The sequence below is a fragment of the Fukomys damarensis genome, unplaced genomic scaffold (genome assembly GCF_012274545.1).
Source record: "Fukomys damarensis isolate Sample0158 unplaced genomic scaffold, DMR_v1.0_HiC HiC_scaffold_14, whole genome shotgun sequence".
Lineage (NCBI taxonomy): Eukaryota > Metazoa > Chordata > Mammalia > Rodentia > Bathyergidae > Fukomys > Fukomys damarensis.
In genome coordinates this window covers 60,218,406-60,231,965 of record NW_022900926.1, presented here as the reverse complement: position 1 = coordinate 60,231,965, position 13,560 = coordinate 60,218,406, and the positions used below count along the sequence as shown (strand labels likewise).

Below are 13,560 nucleotides of genomic sequence, written 5' to 3'. Positions count from 1 at the left end.
AGATAATAGTCCTTTGAGGAGCAGCTGGTAAAAAATTTTTCCCACATTGTAGGTTGTCTCTTAGTTCTATTGATGGTTTCTTTTGCAGTGCAGAAGCTTTTTAATAAGATGAGATCCCAGTTGTTGATTCATTCTGCTAGTTCCCGTGCTACTGAGGATTTGTTCATAAAGTCTTCTCCTATGCCAGTGTCTTCCAGAGTCCTGCCTATCTTATCTTCCAGCAAGTCTAGTGTTTTCATTTTAATATTTAGATATTTAATCCACTTGGATTTCAATTTAGTGCATGGTGAGAGATAAGGGTCTAGTTTTAATCTTTGGCAGTTTGAGATCCATTTTTTTTTTTTAATTAAAGAGGCTATCTTTCCTCCAGGGGGGATGGACAGCTCCTTTGTCAAAGATGAGGTAGCTGAGTACATCTGGAGTTGTTTTTGTGTCTTCCAGTCTGTTCCACTAATCCTCAGTTCTGTTTCTTTGCCAGTACTATGCTGTTTTATAAGCGTGGCTTTGTAGTATAGTTTCAAATTGGGAATTGTTATACCCGCTGCCATGTGTCTGTTGCCTAGGATGGTTTTTGCTATTCTAGGTCTCTTATGGTTCCAAATGAATTTTTGGATTCTTCTTTCTAGTTCTGTGAAGTATTGTGTTGGAATTTCAATTGGCATTGCATTGAATCTGTATAGCAGTTTTGGTAGTATGGCCATTTTCACTATGTTGATTCTTCCTACCCAGGAGCAGGGAATATCTTTCCATTTTCTTATATCCTCTTTGATCTCTTTTTTTCAGAGTACTGAGGTCTTTTGTTTCTTTTGTTAGATTGATTCCTAGATACTTCATTTTTTTTGGATACTATTGTGAAAGGAATTTTTTCCCTAATTTCTCTCTCAGAGAGTCTGTTATTTGTGTACAAGAAGACTATTGATTTTTGGGTGTTGACCTTGTACCCTGCTACTCTGCTAAAAGTGTCAATTAAGTCTAGAAGTCTTCTGGTGGAGTTTTTTGGGTCTTCAGTGTAGAGTATTATATCATCAGCAAATAATGACAGTTTAACTTCTTCCTTGCCTATCTTTATTACTTTAATTCCTTTCTCTTGTCTAATTGCTATGACTAATGCTTCCAGAACTATATCGAAGAGGAGTGGTGATAGTGGGCATCCTTGTCTTGTTCCTGATGTTAACATGAAGGTTTTCAGTATTTGGTCATTTAATATAATGTTGGCTGTTGGTTTTTCATAGATGGCCTTTACTAAGTTGAGATATAGACCATCTATTTCAATTTTTTGCAGGATTTTTATCATGAATGGGTGTTGAATTTTGTCAAATGCTTTTTCTGCATCTATCGAGAAGATCATGTTGTTTTTGTCCTTGACTCTGTTAGTATAGTGTATTATATTTATTGATTTACATATGTTGAACCATCCTTGCATACCTGGAATAAATCTGACTTGGTCAGGATGTATGATCTTGATGATCCTCTGCATTCTGTTTGCTAGTATCTTATTAAGGATTTTTGCATCTATATTCATTTAGGAGATTGGCCTGTGGTTCTCTTTTTTAGTTACATCTTTCCCAAGTTTGGGAATCAAAGTGATACTTGCTTACAGGAATGAATTTGGAAGTATAGCTTCCCTTTCAATTTCATTGAAAGTCTGAAGAGTAATGAGAGTAGCTCTTCTCTAAATGTCTTGTAAAATTCAGCAGTGAATCCATGAATACCTGGGCTTTTCTTTGTTGGTAAGTTTTTAATTACACTTTCAATTTCACTGATTGTAATTGGGGTGTTTAATACTTTTTATCTTCTTTGTTCAACTTTGGTAATTCATAAGTATCTAGAAATCTGTCCATTTCTTCTGTGTTTTACATTTTATTTGAGTACGGGTTCTCAAAGAAGGTATTAATGATCGTCTGGATTTCTGTTGGATCTGTTGTGACTTTGCCTTTTTCATTGCTGATTGCATGATCAGAGCCTTTTCTTTTCTTTTTTTGATAAGAATTGCTAAGGGTTTATCAATTTTATTTATTCTTTCAAAAAACCAACTCTTCAATTCATTTAGTTTTTTGTATCATTTTCTTAGTTTCCATTGCATTGATTTCTGCTCAAATCTTTATAATTTCCTCTCTTGTTCGAGCTTTGGGTTTTTCTTGCTCTTGTTTTTCTAGGAGTCTAAGATTCATTGTTAGGTTCTTTATTTGAGCTTGTTCTGTTTTCCTAGTGTGAGCATTCAGTGCTATGAATTTTCCACATAGAACTGCTTTCATTGTGTCTCATAGATTCCTGTATGATGTATTGGCATTTTCATTTATTTGCAAAAATTGTCCAATTTCTTCTTTAATTTCTTCTGTGATCCGTTGATTGTTCAGGAGAGTGTTGTTCAATTTCCATGTGTTTAGGAAGTTCCTATGGTTTCTTATGCTATTGATCTTCAGCTTTATTGCACTGTGATCTAATAATATACAGGGAATAACTGTGATTCTTTTGCATTTATTCAAATCTGTTCTGTGAACTAGTATGTGATCTATCTTGGAGAATGACCCATGTGCAGCCAAAATGAATATATATGCTGATTTTGTAGGGTGGATTACTCTATAGACATCTAATAAGTCCATGCATTCAAAAGCTTGGTTCAGTTCTAGTATTTCATTGTTGATTTTTTGCCTGGATGATCTGTCTATTTGTGGTAGTGGGGTATTTAGTTCCACCACTACAATTGTATTAGTGCTTATTTGGTTTTTCATGTTTCTTAATATTTGTTTTATATAGTTGGGGGCATTTATATTTGGTGCATATATGTTTATGATTGTCATTTCTTCCTCTTGGATTGTTCCCTTTATAAGGATGTAGTGGCCTTCTTTGTCTCTCTTAATCAGTTTTGGCTTGAAATTTACTTTGTCTGCAAATAAGATTGCTATCCCTGCTTTTTTTCTGGGCTCCTGTCGCATGGAGAATTGTTTTCCATCCTTTCACTTTCCATCTATGGGCTTCTTTTTGCACTAGGTATGTTTCTTGTATACAACATATTGTTGGGTTTTGCTTCTTAATCTATTCTGCCAATCTATTTCTCTTGATTGGTGAATTGAGGCCATTGACATTGATGGTAATAACTGATATGTACTGACTTCTCATTGTCATATTATTGTCCTTTTGTTGACTCTTTTTAATTTTTTGCCCTCTCCTTTTAGTTTCTTTCCTTGACTATTTGATTTGCTCTGTTGGGAGTCATGGTGTTGTGATCTTCATTTTCTTTTTCTAGGATATTGTTTAGAATTCTTTGTAGTGCTGGTTTGGTATTCATGAAGTTTCTCAGGTGTTCTTTGTCATGGAAGTATCTTATTTACCCATCCATTTTGAAAGAGAGTTTTGCAGGATACATCAGTCTAGGTTGGAGGTTGTTTTCTTTTAGGACTTGAAATACCTCACTCCAGGCTCTCCTTGACCTGAGGGTTTGTGCTGAAAAGTCTGCTGTGATTCTGATGGGCTTTCCTTTGCATGTGATTTGTTTCTTTTCTCTTACTGCTTGTAGTATTTTGTTCTTCTGTTGGGTTTCTGGGATCTTGATTATTATATGTCTAGGTGTAGATTTTTTTATTGTAGCTAGTTGGAGTCCTATATACCTCACTTGTCTGTATGTCAAATTCTTCCCCTCTGTTTGGGAAGCTTTCTGTCATTAATTCTGTGAAGAGCTTTTTTAAGTCATTTGCATTTTGTCCTGTAATTTCATGGATTCCTATCAGTCTTATGTTATTCTTCTTTGCATGATCTAGGAGTTGTTGGATCAATTTCTCATGATCCCTTACTGTTTTTAAGAGGCCTCTCTTTTCATGGTTACTGTGTGTGATCCTATCTTCTATATCTGAGATTCTATCTTCACATTCTTTTATTCTGTTGCATACACTTTCAGTAGAGTTTTTAATCTCCTAGATATCTGTTTGAATCTGTTTAATGGATTCCAATTCTTTCCTATGTTTGTTGTTCATTGTTTCCATTTCTTTCTTATGCTGGGCCTTCATGGCTTCTATTATGGTCCTAAACTCATCTATTTTTTTGTCAGTTTCTGTTCTAGAGTCTCGGATCATGACTTTGAATTTGCTCACCATCTCTATGCTTATCTGGGAAATTATTTCTGTTTTGAATTTTTCTAGAGCCTGATTGATCTATTTTGTTACTTCCTGTGCCATGAGTTCTGAGTGTCCTGGTGGTTCACTATCAGACTTTTCATCTTTCTTTGCCCTGCTGTTTTCCATTGGTGTACTGGAAGTCTGTCTTTGTGTCTTGCTTAACTGTTTTCTCATTTTTATTTTTGCTTTTGGGTTGTCCTTGATTCAATCTCTGGGTTATTAAATATTCCTGATAAAGTTGCATTTTAGCTTTTGATTCTCTAACGACTCATAGACAGTCTCATTTTCACAATATGAGAGAAAACAACTCATCAAATCAATCCCTATCCTTTATCACAATCGATACAATCAGCAACACAATAGGATCAGTCACAACTTGCAAATTGACCACTTGTGGTAGTCATTAATCTGTCACCTTTAAACCATGTGAATTAAATTAAAATAAAAAAGCAACCCAAAATATGTTTGCAGTGAACAAACTCCTCAACATATCATATTTACCATTTAGGATGGGGCCTCGACAGAGTTAGGATGAGTAGAGTAGATTAGTAAAAGAACTAGAGAAGGTTTCAAGTGACGCCAGAGGACACAGAATGACCACACAATCTTTAGGAAACTGTTAAACTCAAAATGGATAGACAGAGTGCAAATATAAGGACAAGAATATATCCCCTTAACAGCAATAGGGGTTCACTTTCCTTTGAAACTACTGACCCTTGAGTGAAGCACAATGATAGAAAAAAAGAACATTAAGAAAAAAAAATGGTAAAAGAAGCAATCTGAGTCAGGGCAGGAACACAAACAGAAAGGGAGGTGAGGGGACAATATGTGGAGCAAGAGAGTGAGTTGGTGAAAGAGGACAGAAAAAAGAATTTACAGAGTGGAATGAGAAAAAGAAAAGGACAAAAAAATGACTTTGGCCTCTTTCAGACTGTATCTCTGCTGTCATAATACACATCATGTGTAGCCATGTACAGAACCAAATCCCCCTATCTCAGCTAGCCAATGGCAGACCCCCACGACACAGACTCACCTCAGGCTGCAAGGCCCAAATTGATCTCCCCGACCTCCTGCAGGGTTGAACTCCAGACAGTTCTGCTACAGGTTTCCCCCGCCTTTTCTTTAAAGATGTTCAAATTTGGGAGCTCAGAAAATTACCCTGTATAACCAGCTGTCCCTCTGTGAAGTGGGTCCAAGGACTGGCACAATCAGGAGATCTGAGAGCAGGGTGGGGGGTGCTCAGCAGTGCCCACATGGCTACCCTCCTGGCGCTGGAGCAGCAATGGTGGTGCCCGCAGAGGAGGGCGTGGCTACCAAGACTCATGGGCTGGGCCCAGGCCGGCCAGAGGGAGATCTGATGTCAGAGCCGTTTTCCTAAATCTCACCTTCCTGGCACTGGAGGAGCAATCATGAACATTTCTTCTTATGAGCCAAACGTTTCCTCCTTTAACTTGCAGGTGTCAGGTATTTTTTCCTAGCAATGAAAAAGTAACCAAGACAGCCTGTGTCCATCTACACATGAATGGAAAAAGAAAAAAACAGAATTAAGATGTATTTCGTACCTGTACAGATTCCACATGAGGAGTGTAAACATTATGTACTGCAAACATGTATAATGAAGAAAATGGTTGAAGAAAATTCCTGATAAAAGACATATTAAAAAGATAAATACAAGCCAAATTCTGTTACAGAGAAACAAAAATCCTAATAGAGATATTTGCTAATAGAATCTAGCACATATTCAAACAACAGTGTATGATGATCAATTTAAAGTTATGCTGAGATTTCAGATAGTTTAGCATTTTAAATATCCATTGTAATTCATATTTATAGAATATAGGGGAAATTAATGTAGCCAGACATGTAAGAAAAGCACTCAATAAAATTCACATCAAAGAAACACTTTATCAGTTGTCAGGTACTGCTATATGTCTCAAGGAAATTATCCTACCCCCATTACTCTCACCCAGCGTTCCAAGCTTTCTGCAAGCCTGTAGCTCTCGTTCTGCATGCCACTTTTCAGAATTGATGATCTATGTTCATTGTATTCAGAACACTGCAGAAGACCCCTTGGTACAAACCAGAATTTTCCTTGTTGAAATGGCATATGCTTCTAAGCTTTCTGAGCTCACCAGTCTTCCTTTCTGCGGCTTCTCTGCAGGCAGTGAGGAGGCTGTGGCCGACACCACCAGGCATGTGAGTGGGGCCCTTGCAAGGAAGAGCGCCTTGAAACACAGACTAGAAGATGCCATGAAGCGCCTGCAAGCAGCAGAGAGGGGTAAGGGTCACACCAAGAATTTATACGTCTCAAGTGTTGGGCCCTTGGAAGTAAAACCTCTGAGGAAGGAGTTTGTGATTCTTTAAATGGCGATCTATCTTATAAATTAATATTTTTTCTGATGACAAAAGAAACAGTGTTCATTGCCCCCAAAAACAGTACTAAAAGTAAAAGCTGTGATCAGATCACCTAGAGACGACTTTCAATCTGAGAGCAGGTTCTTCCATTCTTTCTTCAGTGCCTGTGTAGCAAGAATGTGTGTGTTACACTGCCAGCTTTACACTGAGCTGCTCTCTTGTGGACACCCTTGTTAACAGTATGCCCTAATTTGGTTGTTGGCTCTCTCTGGCCCCAGCTTTAGACAGCTTCCCTCTGTTATATGTTAAGTTATTCTTATCATCTAAGCCAGGAAACTAATCAGCTAAACAGAGAAACAAGGGTGTTCACCTTGCCTAAACTGGAGCTACAGTGGTGTCCCACAAAGACATGATCAGAAGCAGTTGCTTTCCTTGGCACAGAGTTGAACACCACTGCTGGCTGTGTTTACTCACAAAACGCAAATCCAAGTACAGCAATGTGGTGCACCGGGGATCTGGCCAGGATGGCGGTGGTGCTTGGAGTCACCAGGGCTGCAGACTGATGTCTGCTGTGTCCAGGGTGTGCTCAGCCTCCCCCATTTCCACCCCAGGGAGTGAGCTTGCCACCCCCACAGGAGGCTGAAGCCTGTCGGGATAGGGATCTTTTCAGTAGGCCTGACCAGGTAAAAGCACAGGAAGGATTCAGACCAACTTGCATCACAACCGAAGTTGAATTAAATGTTTCTTTGCTTTAAACTTTGAAGTCACATCACTTAAATGATGTCTAGTTATTTTCATTACAGAAGCAACACCTGACACTCACAGAAAAATAAAATATGGATAGGAAAAGAGAGGAAAAACTCACCTGCAATATCATCACCTGGGCAAAATTTATTGTAGACTTATATTGTTTTTATTTCACATATGTAATAATTTTTAAACAAAAATGGGATTTTACTATTGAAACTTATTTTCTTTTGAAACTTATTTTCCTATTGTCAAAGTACATTTTCCTATAAATTTATTTCTGTACTAAATGTGGAATCGTTTTTATAGCTACTGTCCCACATAAATACTTTTTCACAATAGAGTTATTTATGATGATTTCCAGAAACAAGCATAAGTTAAAATCTCATATGCATTTTCTATGGCTTTCTTACCAGATTTCTTTCCCCCCCCAATTAAGTTTATTGGTACATTTAAAGCAAACAGTACAGTTATGTTTATCATTGGGACCTTGTACCTTTACATGATATGTCTTGGTTCTTACTTTTTCCCCATACCCCTACCATCCCTTCACCCACTTCACCCTTCCCTATTAACAAAGACTTTGTTTTCATTTTATCCTTTTTTCACATTTTTCTTTTCCCTTATTTCCTTCCCCTCCTCTTCCCACTTCCCCTTTAGCCATTTTCTTCCTATTTCACACTCTCTCAATTATACCATTTGAACCTTGTTTACACTTTTTGTTTTTCACATCAGAGAAACTATTCATATTTACTCAAGTGTGTCCTATTTACTTAATAGTATAGCCTCAGTGTGCATCCGTTTAGCTATAAATGTTTCTCATTCTTTATGGCTGAATGGCATTCCATTTTATAGAAAAAACACATCTTCTTTATCCAGTCTCTATCTTACCAGATTTCAAACCAGAGGAAATACTATTAGACTTTTTTAGATTTTTACTCTTAATTTGAAAATATTTTAAGTAAACTACTTCATTTAAACAAGCTATCGAGTCTTTCAAACTTACTAGTACCATTTAAAATATTCTTGTACATTTAACCTGTACTACTGTAATTAACACATATTTCAAAATCTTAGTTTTCCTTAACATCCCCAAATTTGAGGTCAGCTTCATCCCAGCGATGAAAGAGTGCCAGTGTCTTCCAGTACATGTCTTGCCACTCTGCAAAGTGAATGTCCTGTGCTCTGTGTGAAGGTGACGTCCGGCAGCGCCTGGATCAGTCCAAGCTGATTGTCGAGCGAGCTAACAAGACCACAGTGGAGGTCCAACAGGTCACTGCTCCGATGACTAACAATCTTACCAACTGGTCACAGAATCTTCAAAACTTTGACTCTTCTGCTTATAACACCGCAGTGGATTCTGCTAGAGATGCAGGTAACACAAACTGTTTAAGCACTTTCCAGCATGGGGACAAAATACTACCTGACACCTATGATTTAAAGGAGGAAAGTTAGTTGGACTCAAAGTTTCAGAGAATTTAGTCCACAGCTGGCTGGCTCCAAGACAGAAACAGCGTGGTATAAGGGCGTAGCAGAGGAACACCACCCATCTCATGACAGCCAGGAAGCAGAGTGAGAGGGGAAGAATCAGGCAGTGAGACACCACTCTGAATGCTTGCCTCCTGCTGCACACCTCTTCCAGCCAGGCTCCACTGCCTAACACACTTAGCAATGAACTCATGAGTGGGTCAGTCCACTGCTGAGTATAGCACCCCATTATCCAGTCACCCTCAAAAAGCCCCTATTGGGAACACATGGGATATGAAGAGGGCATTCTAGATCTCAGACCTAACAGAAACTTCTCTGTTAAGATCCAGTTGAGAAAGCGGCCATTAAACTCTACACAGCTTTTGACAAGGAGCAGTTTACTCCATTTGAGTTTTAGATTAGAATACTGTAGAAGTTAATGTAGAAAAATTTATTCAGTTCCTCTGCCTATAAGCCTGTATATGTAAACATATGAGATGTACATATTTCCCATAAAGAAATAGTAGCTAAATTAAGAACCATAGTTTTTTTCTATGGAAATAATGGTAAAGTTTGTTTTTATCAGAGTGAGATTGATCCATTAGGAAAGGATGGTCAAGTGTTAGAATAAATAAGCTTAACAGACTACAGTTTTGCCTTCAGGGAAAAGATTACTAAATGCCATTGCTTTTGCTAATAGCACTTTTTTTTCTTAGCTGAGGAAAGTAGGTTATTGCCAGTGAACACTGAATATGGCAAATATCCAATAAGAACAATATGTTGGTCCATTTGAATATACAATTTTTGTGTACGGCTATACCACCCTGAATGTACCTGATCTCATCTGAATATACAGTTTTATAGCAATGAAAGTGAAAGATTTCAATGTTTTCCTAATTTAGTTACTCATAGATATTTAATCATACAGTACTTCAGAAATTTCCTTCTTTCTAGTCTCATGCTTGTATCATCTCCTCATAACCTCTTCTATGTCTATCAATATCACCACAAATCATGACTAGAACAGTTAGTCATTCTCCAAAAACCATTCTCCAAAATGGGTTTAGACTAACTTCCTTCACTTGTATCTGAATTAGGAAACAGTATATGACCCAAACATGATTTGTCTGTCAGTAGAAATTTTATTTCTAAAAATTTACAACTATGCAGTACCATAACAGTAAAACAGCTCTTCTATCTTTCAGTATATATTCATGAGTTGTACCATGGAACTACTCACTTAATTGCTTTCAAATTCTTATCTTTAAGATACTTATCTTCATGATATTTAGCATTTACAGTTATCCAAGTATTGCCTCAGGAATATTTATTCAGTCTGTGTTAAATGTCTTTTTCTACATTTTTCATCAGTCTTATCAAGTGACTCCAGTAACCATCCAGAACTAGCACTAAGTTTCCAGCTACTCAAATAGCATTTTGTAATTTAAAACAAAGTATTTGAAAGAGCATTTCATAATGAGACTTTATAACAGAAAGATTTTATGAGACTTTATAACACCTCTAATATAATAATGTAGATTCCTTTTGTCTGAGAGAATTGAGGGCAAAGGGAGACCCCATCTTATGTACATTTCCCATAATCAGTATGTGATGTAATGCTTTAAATATATTTTACTATCTTAAAATGGCTATTGTGGCCAATCATCCAAACAGTGACTATTTACCTTGTTTCCTAAGTATACAGAAGAGATGTTTCCTGACTCAAACTGCCACATCTGATCTCAGTTTAGTTTGGCTTTTGTAAAAGTCTTGCTCTCGGACAGGTGCTGATATTTAGTAACCATGGTTCCACTCTTAGGTAGGAGAATACCCCCAAAATATTCTCTCTGTGGTCCAGTGGTGCTCAGACGCTAGTGTGCATCAGAACCCCTTGAAGGGCTTGTTAAACCTAGACTGCTGGAACCCACTCTCAGAAGCCCAGTAGATTTAGAATGGCAAAGAATTTGCATTTCCAAAAAGTTCCTGGGAAGCTGCTCTTGCTAGACTGCTTTAAACCAGTGTTTAGTCCATAAAATTCTGAAATAAAGTTGTTATTCTCTGATTTGGGTTTCTCTCATTAAACTAGACCCTTATGACTTGTGCTCTTTTCCGTGTATAAGATATGTATTCTAAAGATGTAAAAAGAAAGTGTACAGAAGAAGCAAATCAGTCCCACCCCTGAGGGCAAAGAGCAATGTTGCACTAGGGGAATGTGCATCATGCCATAAACACTTCCTTTTTAACTATCCCTCAATTTCCCCTAAACCCCCAGAGATTGCTTTATTCTTCAGAAAGCAATCTAGGAGTTAAAAATAATTTTTAAAAGTCCCAGTGTGATATGCTTCTAGCATTGCCCTTGTGTAGACACACAGGTCACAGCTACCCACCCTCACCCTGGCAAGGCTGCCACTCTGTGGGTGCTTCCTGCTTCCCTCCATGTAGCTGTGCCTGTGCTGGGACAGTAGCAGCAGCAGTGTGATGTGGGTGTGTCCTGGAAAACAGCCTACTCACTTCCTGTACCCCAGCAGAATTCCTTACATCAGTTATCCAAAGGCAAGCAGAACCTCTACTGTGTGATTAAAAGAAATCTGTATGCTCGTCATTGATCCTGCCCCTTAGAGATGTATATTGTAAGTGAACATGGTCCACATTCAATTTATAAATCAATATGTACTATAAACTCACAGAGTAGAACTGGATTATGCTTTGGACTTCATTATCAATTTGTAGCATTAAAATATTTTCTTATACTTCCACCAGAAGTGATGATGTGTTTGCTGTCTCTTCACTTGATTCCGGACACACTCTTCGTACTGAGACATTTACTCGAGTGATTAATTTTTATTACTGCAGTGAGGAATCTGACAGAAGTTGTCCCTCAGCTCCTGGATCAGCTCCGCACGGTTGAGCAGAAGCGGCCTGCGAGCAATGTTTCTGCCAGCATCCAGAAGATCCGCGAGCTCATTGCTCAGACCAGAAGTGTTGCAAGCAAGGTAATGGATGATGGAAGGAGTCATCAGGCCCAGGAAGAAAATGAAAAGATGAGGCTGAGCTCTAACTCCCCAGGCAGCTTCGAGGGCCTAGAACCTTAGTAGTATATTCCACAGTTCAGCAGCTCTCAGCCCCAGCTGCTCATCTGACGTGAGGAGCTTGAAGCAATTCCTGGCCACAGTCTCAGGGTGATGTGTCAGGCTTTCTAGAGGAAAGGCTCAATGCCTGTATTAAGAGAATTAAAAAACGACACTCCCAGGCTATTCTAATGTATAGCCAGGATTGATAAGCACAGAATTAACCTAGTCAACAAAGCTAATATAACAAATGAAATCAAATAAAGCTCCAATAAAAGACTCAATATTATTATTCTCCATTATGTTAGCACTAGGGCTAGTGTCACTACCACATGGAATAGTCTCGCCTACCTGTCCTACCTCTTCAAGAAACCCTCAGTGCAGCAAAGTTTATGTGAAGCTGTCATTGACCACACTGCCAGCTTCACTGCAGAAGCAACTACAGTGCCTGCTAAGTAGGAGAAACTCTGCAGAGACTGTTCTGAGACGCTTTTACAGAAGCAGCCCAGCAACCAGATAACTAGAGCCAGTGTCGCCAGGAACACATCCTGCCGGAATAGTTAACATCTTCTATGCGGCAAAGGAGGGCTTGTTCTTGAGCCTTGTCTTTTATTTAGACACCAGCCTTCCATTTGTTACAACCAAATTACATGATTTTATTTTCTCAATTAAGAACTGTCCTGAACAAATTATCAGCCCTAAATGCTGACAGAAAGAAGAGTAACAAGGCAGCTATTTTATAATGATGGAGATTATTCTTGATAAGTATACCCAAGGGTTTTTTTGTTGTTGTTGTTTTTTTCCAGCTTTAATTGAGTTTATTGGTACAATTTAGGGATACAATACAGTTACATTCATTGTTGGGATCTTGTACCTCTAGATGACAAGTCTTGATTCTCATTTTTTCCCCTTACCTCTGCCCTCCCTTCACCCCCTCCTCCCCTCCCCATCTACAAACACTTTATTTTCATCTTTTCATTCTCTCACATTTTTTTTCTTTTCCCTTTTTACTCTTCTCCTACCCATCCCACCTTCCCTACACCTTTTTAGCTCCTTTCTTCCCATTTCTAAATGTCAGTAATCTCATTAGAATGTTATGCATTGTTGCAGATTATTCACACCAGGGAAACTATTCAGTATTTACACATGTGTGACTTATTTATTTCACTTAGGAGTATATCTTCAATATGTATCCATTTTCCTATGAATGAATCTATTTTCTCATTCTTTATGGCTGAGTAATATTCCATTTTATAGAAAAAACACATCTTCTTTATCCAGTTTCCAATGGATGGACAAATGGGCTGTTTCCAAGATTTAGCTATTACAAACTGTGCTACTATAAACATGGATGCACATACTTCTCTGTGATATGATTCTTTTAGTTCTCTTGGAAAGATATCCAGCAGAGGGATGGCTGGGTCAAATGGAACCTCCAGTCCAAACTCTTTGAGGTATCTCCATATTGATTTCCATAATGGTTGCACCAGTCTGCACTCCCACCAACAATGGAGAAGGGTTCCTTTCTCCCCACAACCATGCCAACATTTGTTATTGTGTGATTTCTTGATAGCAGCCATACTTTGTGGGGTGAGGTGGAATCTCAGTGTTGTTTTCATCTGCATCTCTCGAATGACCAGTGATGTGGAACATTTTTTCAAATATTTTCTTGCTGCTTTTACTTCTTTGTCTGAGAAATGTCTCTTCATTTTGGATGCCCATTTTTGAATCGGGTCTTTATATTTGGGGGAACTGATTGTTTTGAGTTCTTTATATATCCTTGATAATAGTCCTTTGTCTGAGGAACAGCT

The 13,560-nt window shown here is 38.1% G+C and overlaps 1 protein-coding gene across 1 annotated transcript in view; it reads left to right on the top strand.

The window, feature by feature from the left end:
• The window catches only part of Lama4 (laminin subunit alpha 4), a 148,674-nt gene that overhangs the window by 90,409 nt on the left and 44,705 nt on the right, over nt 1-13,560 (top strand). The window contains exons 19-21 of the mRNA XM_033763178.1: nt 6,274-6,390; nt 8,410-8,589; nt 11,535-11,674. Coding sequence (XP_033619069.1) covers nt 6,274-6,390; nt 8,410-8,589; nt 11,535-11,674 — 437 coding nt within the window. The remainder of the gene's footprint in view (nt 1-6,273; nt 6,391-8,409; nt 8,590-11,534; nt 11,675-13,560) is intronic.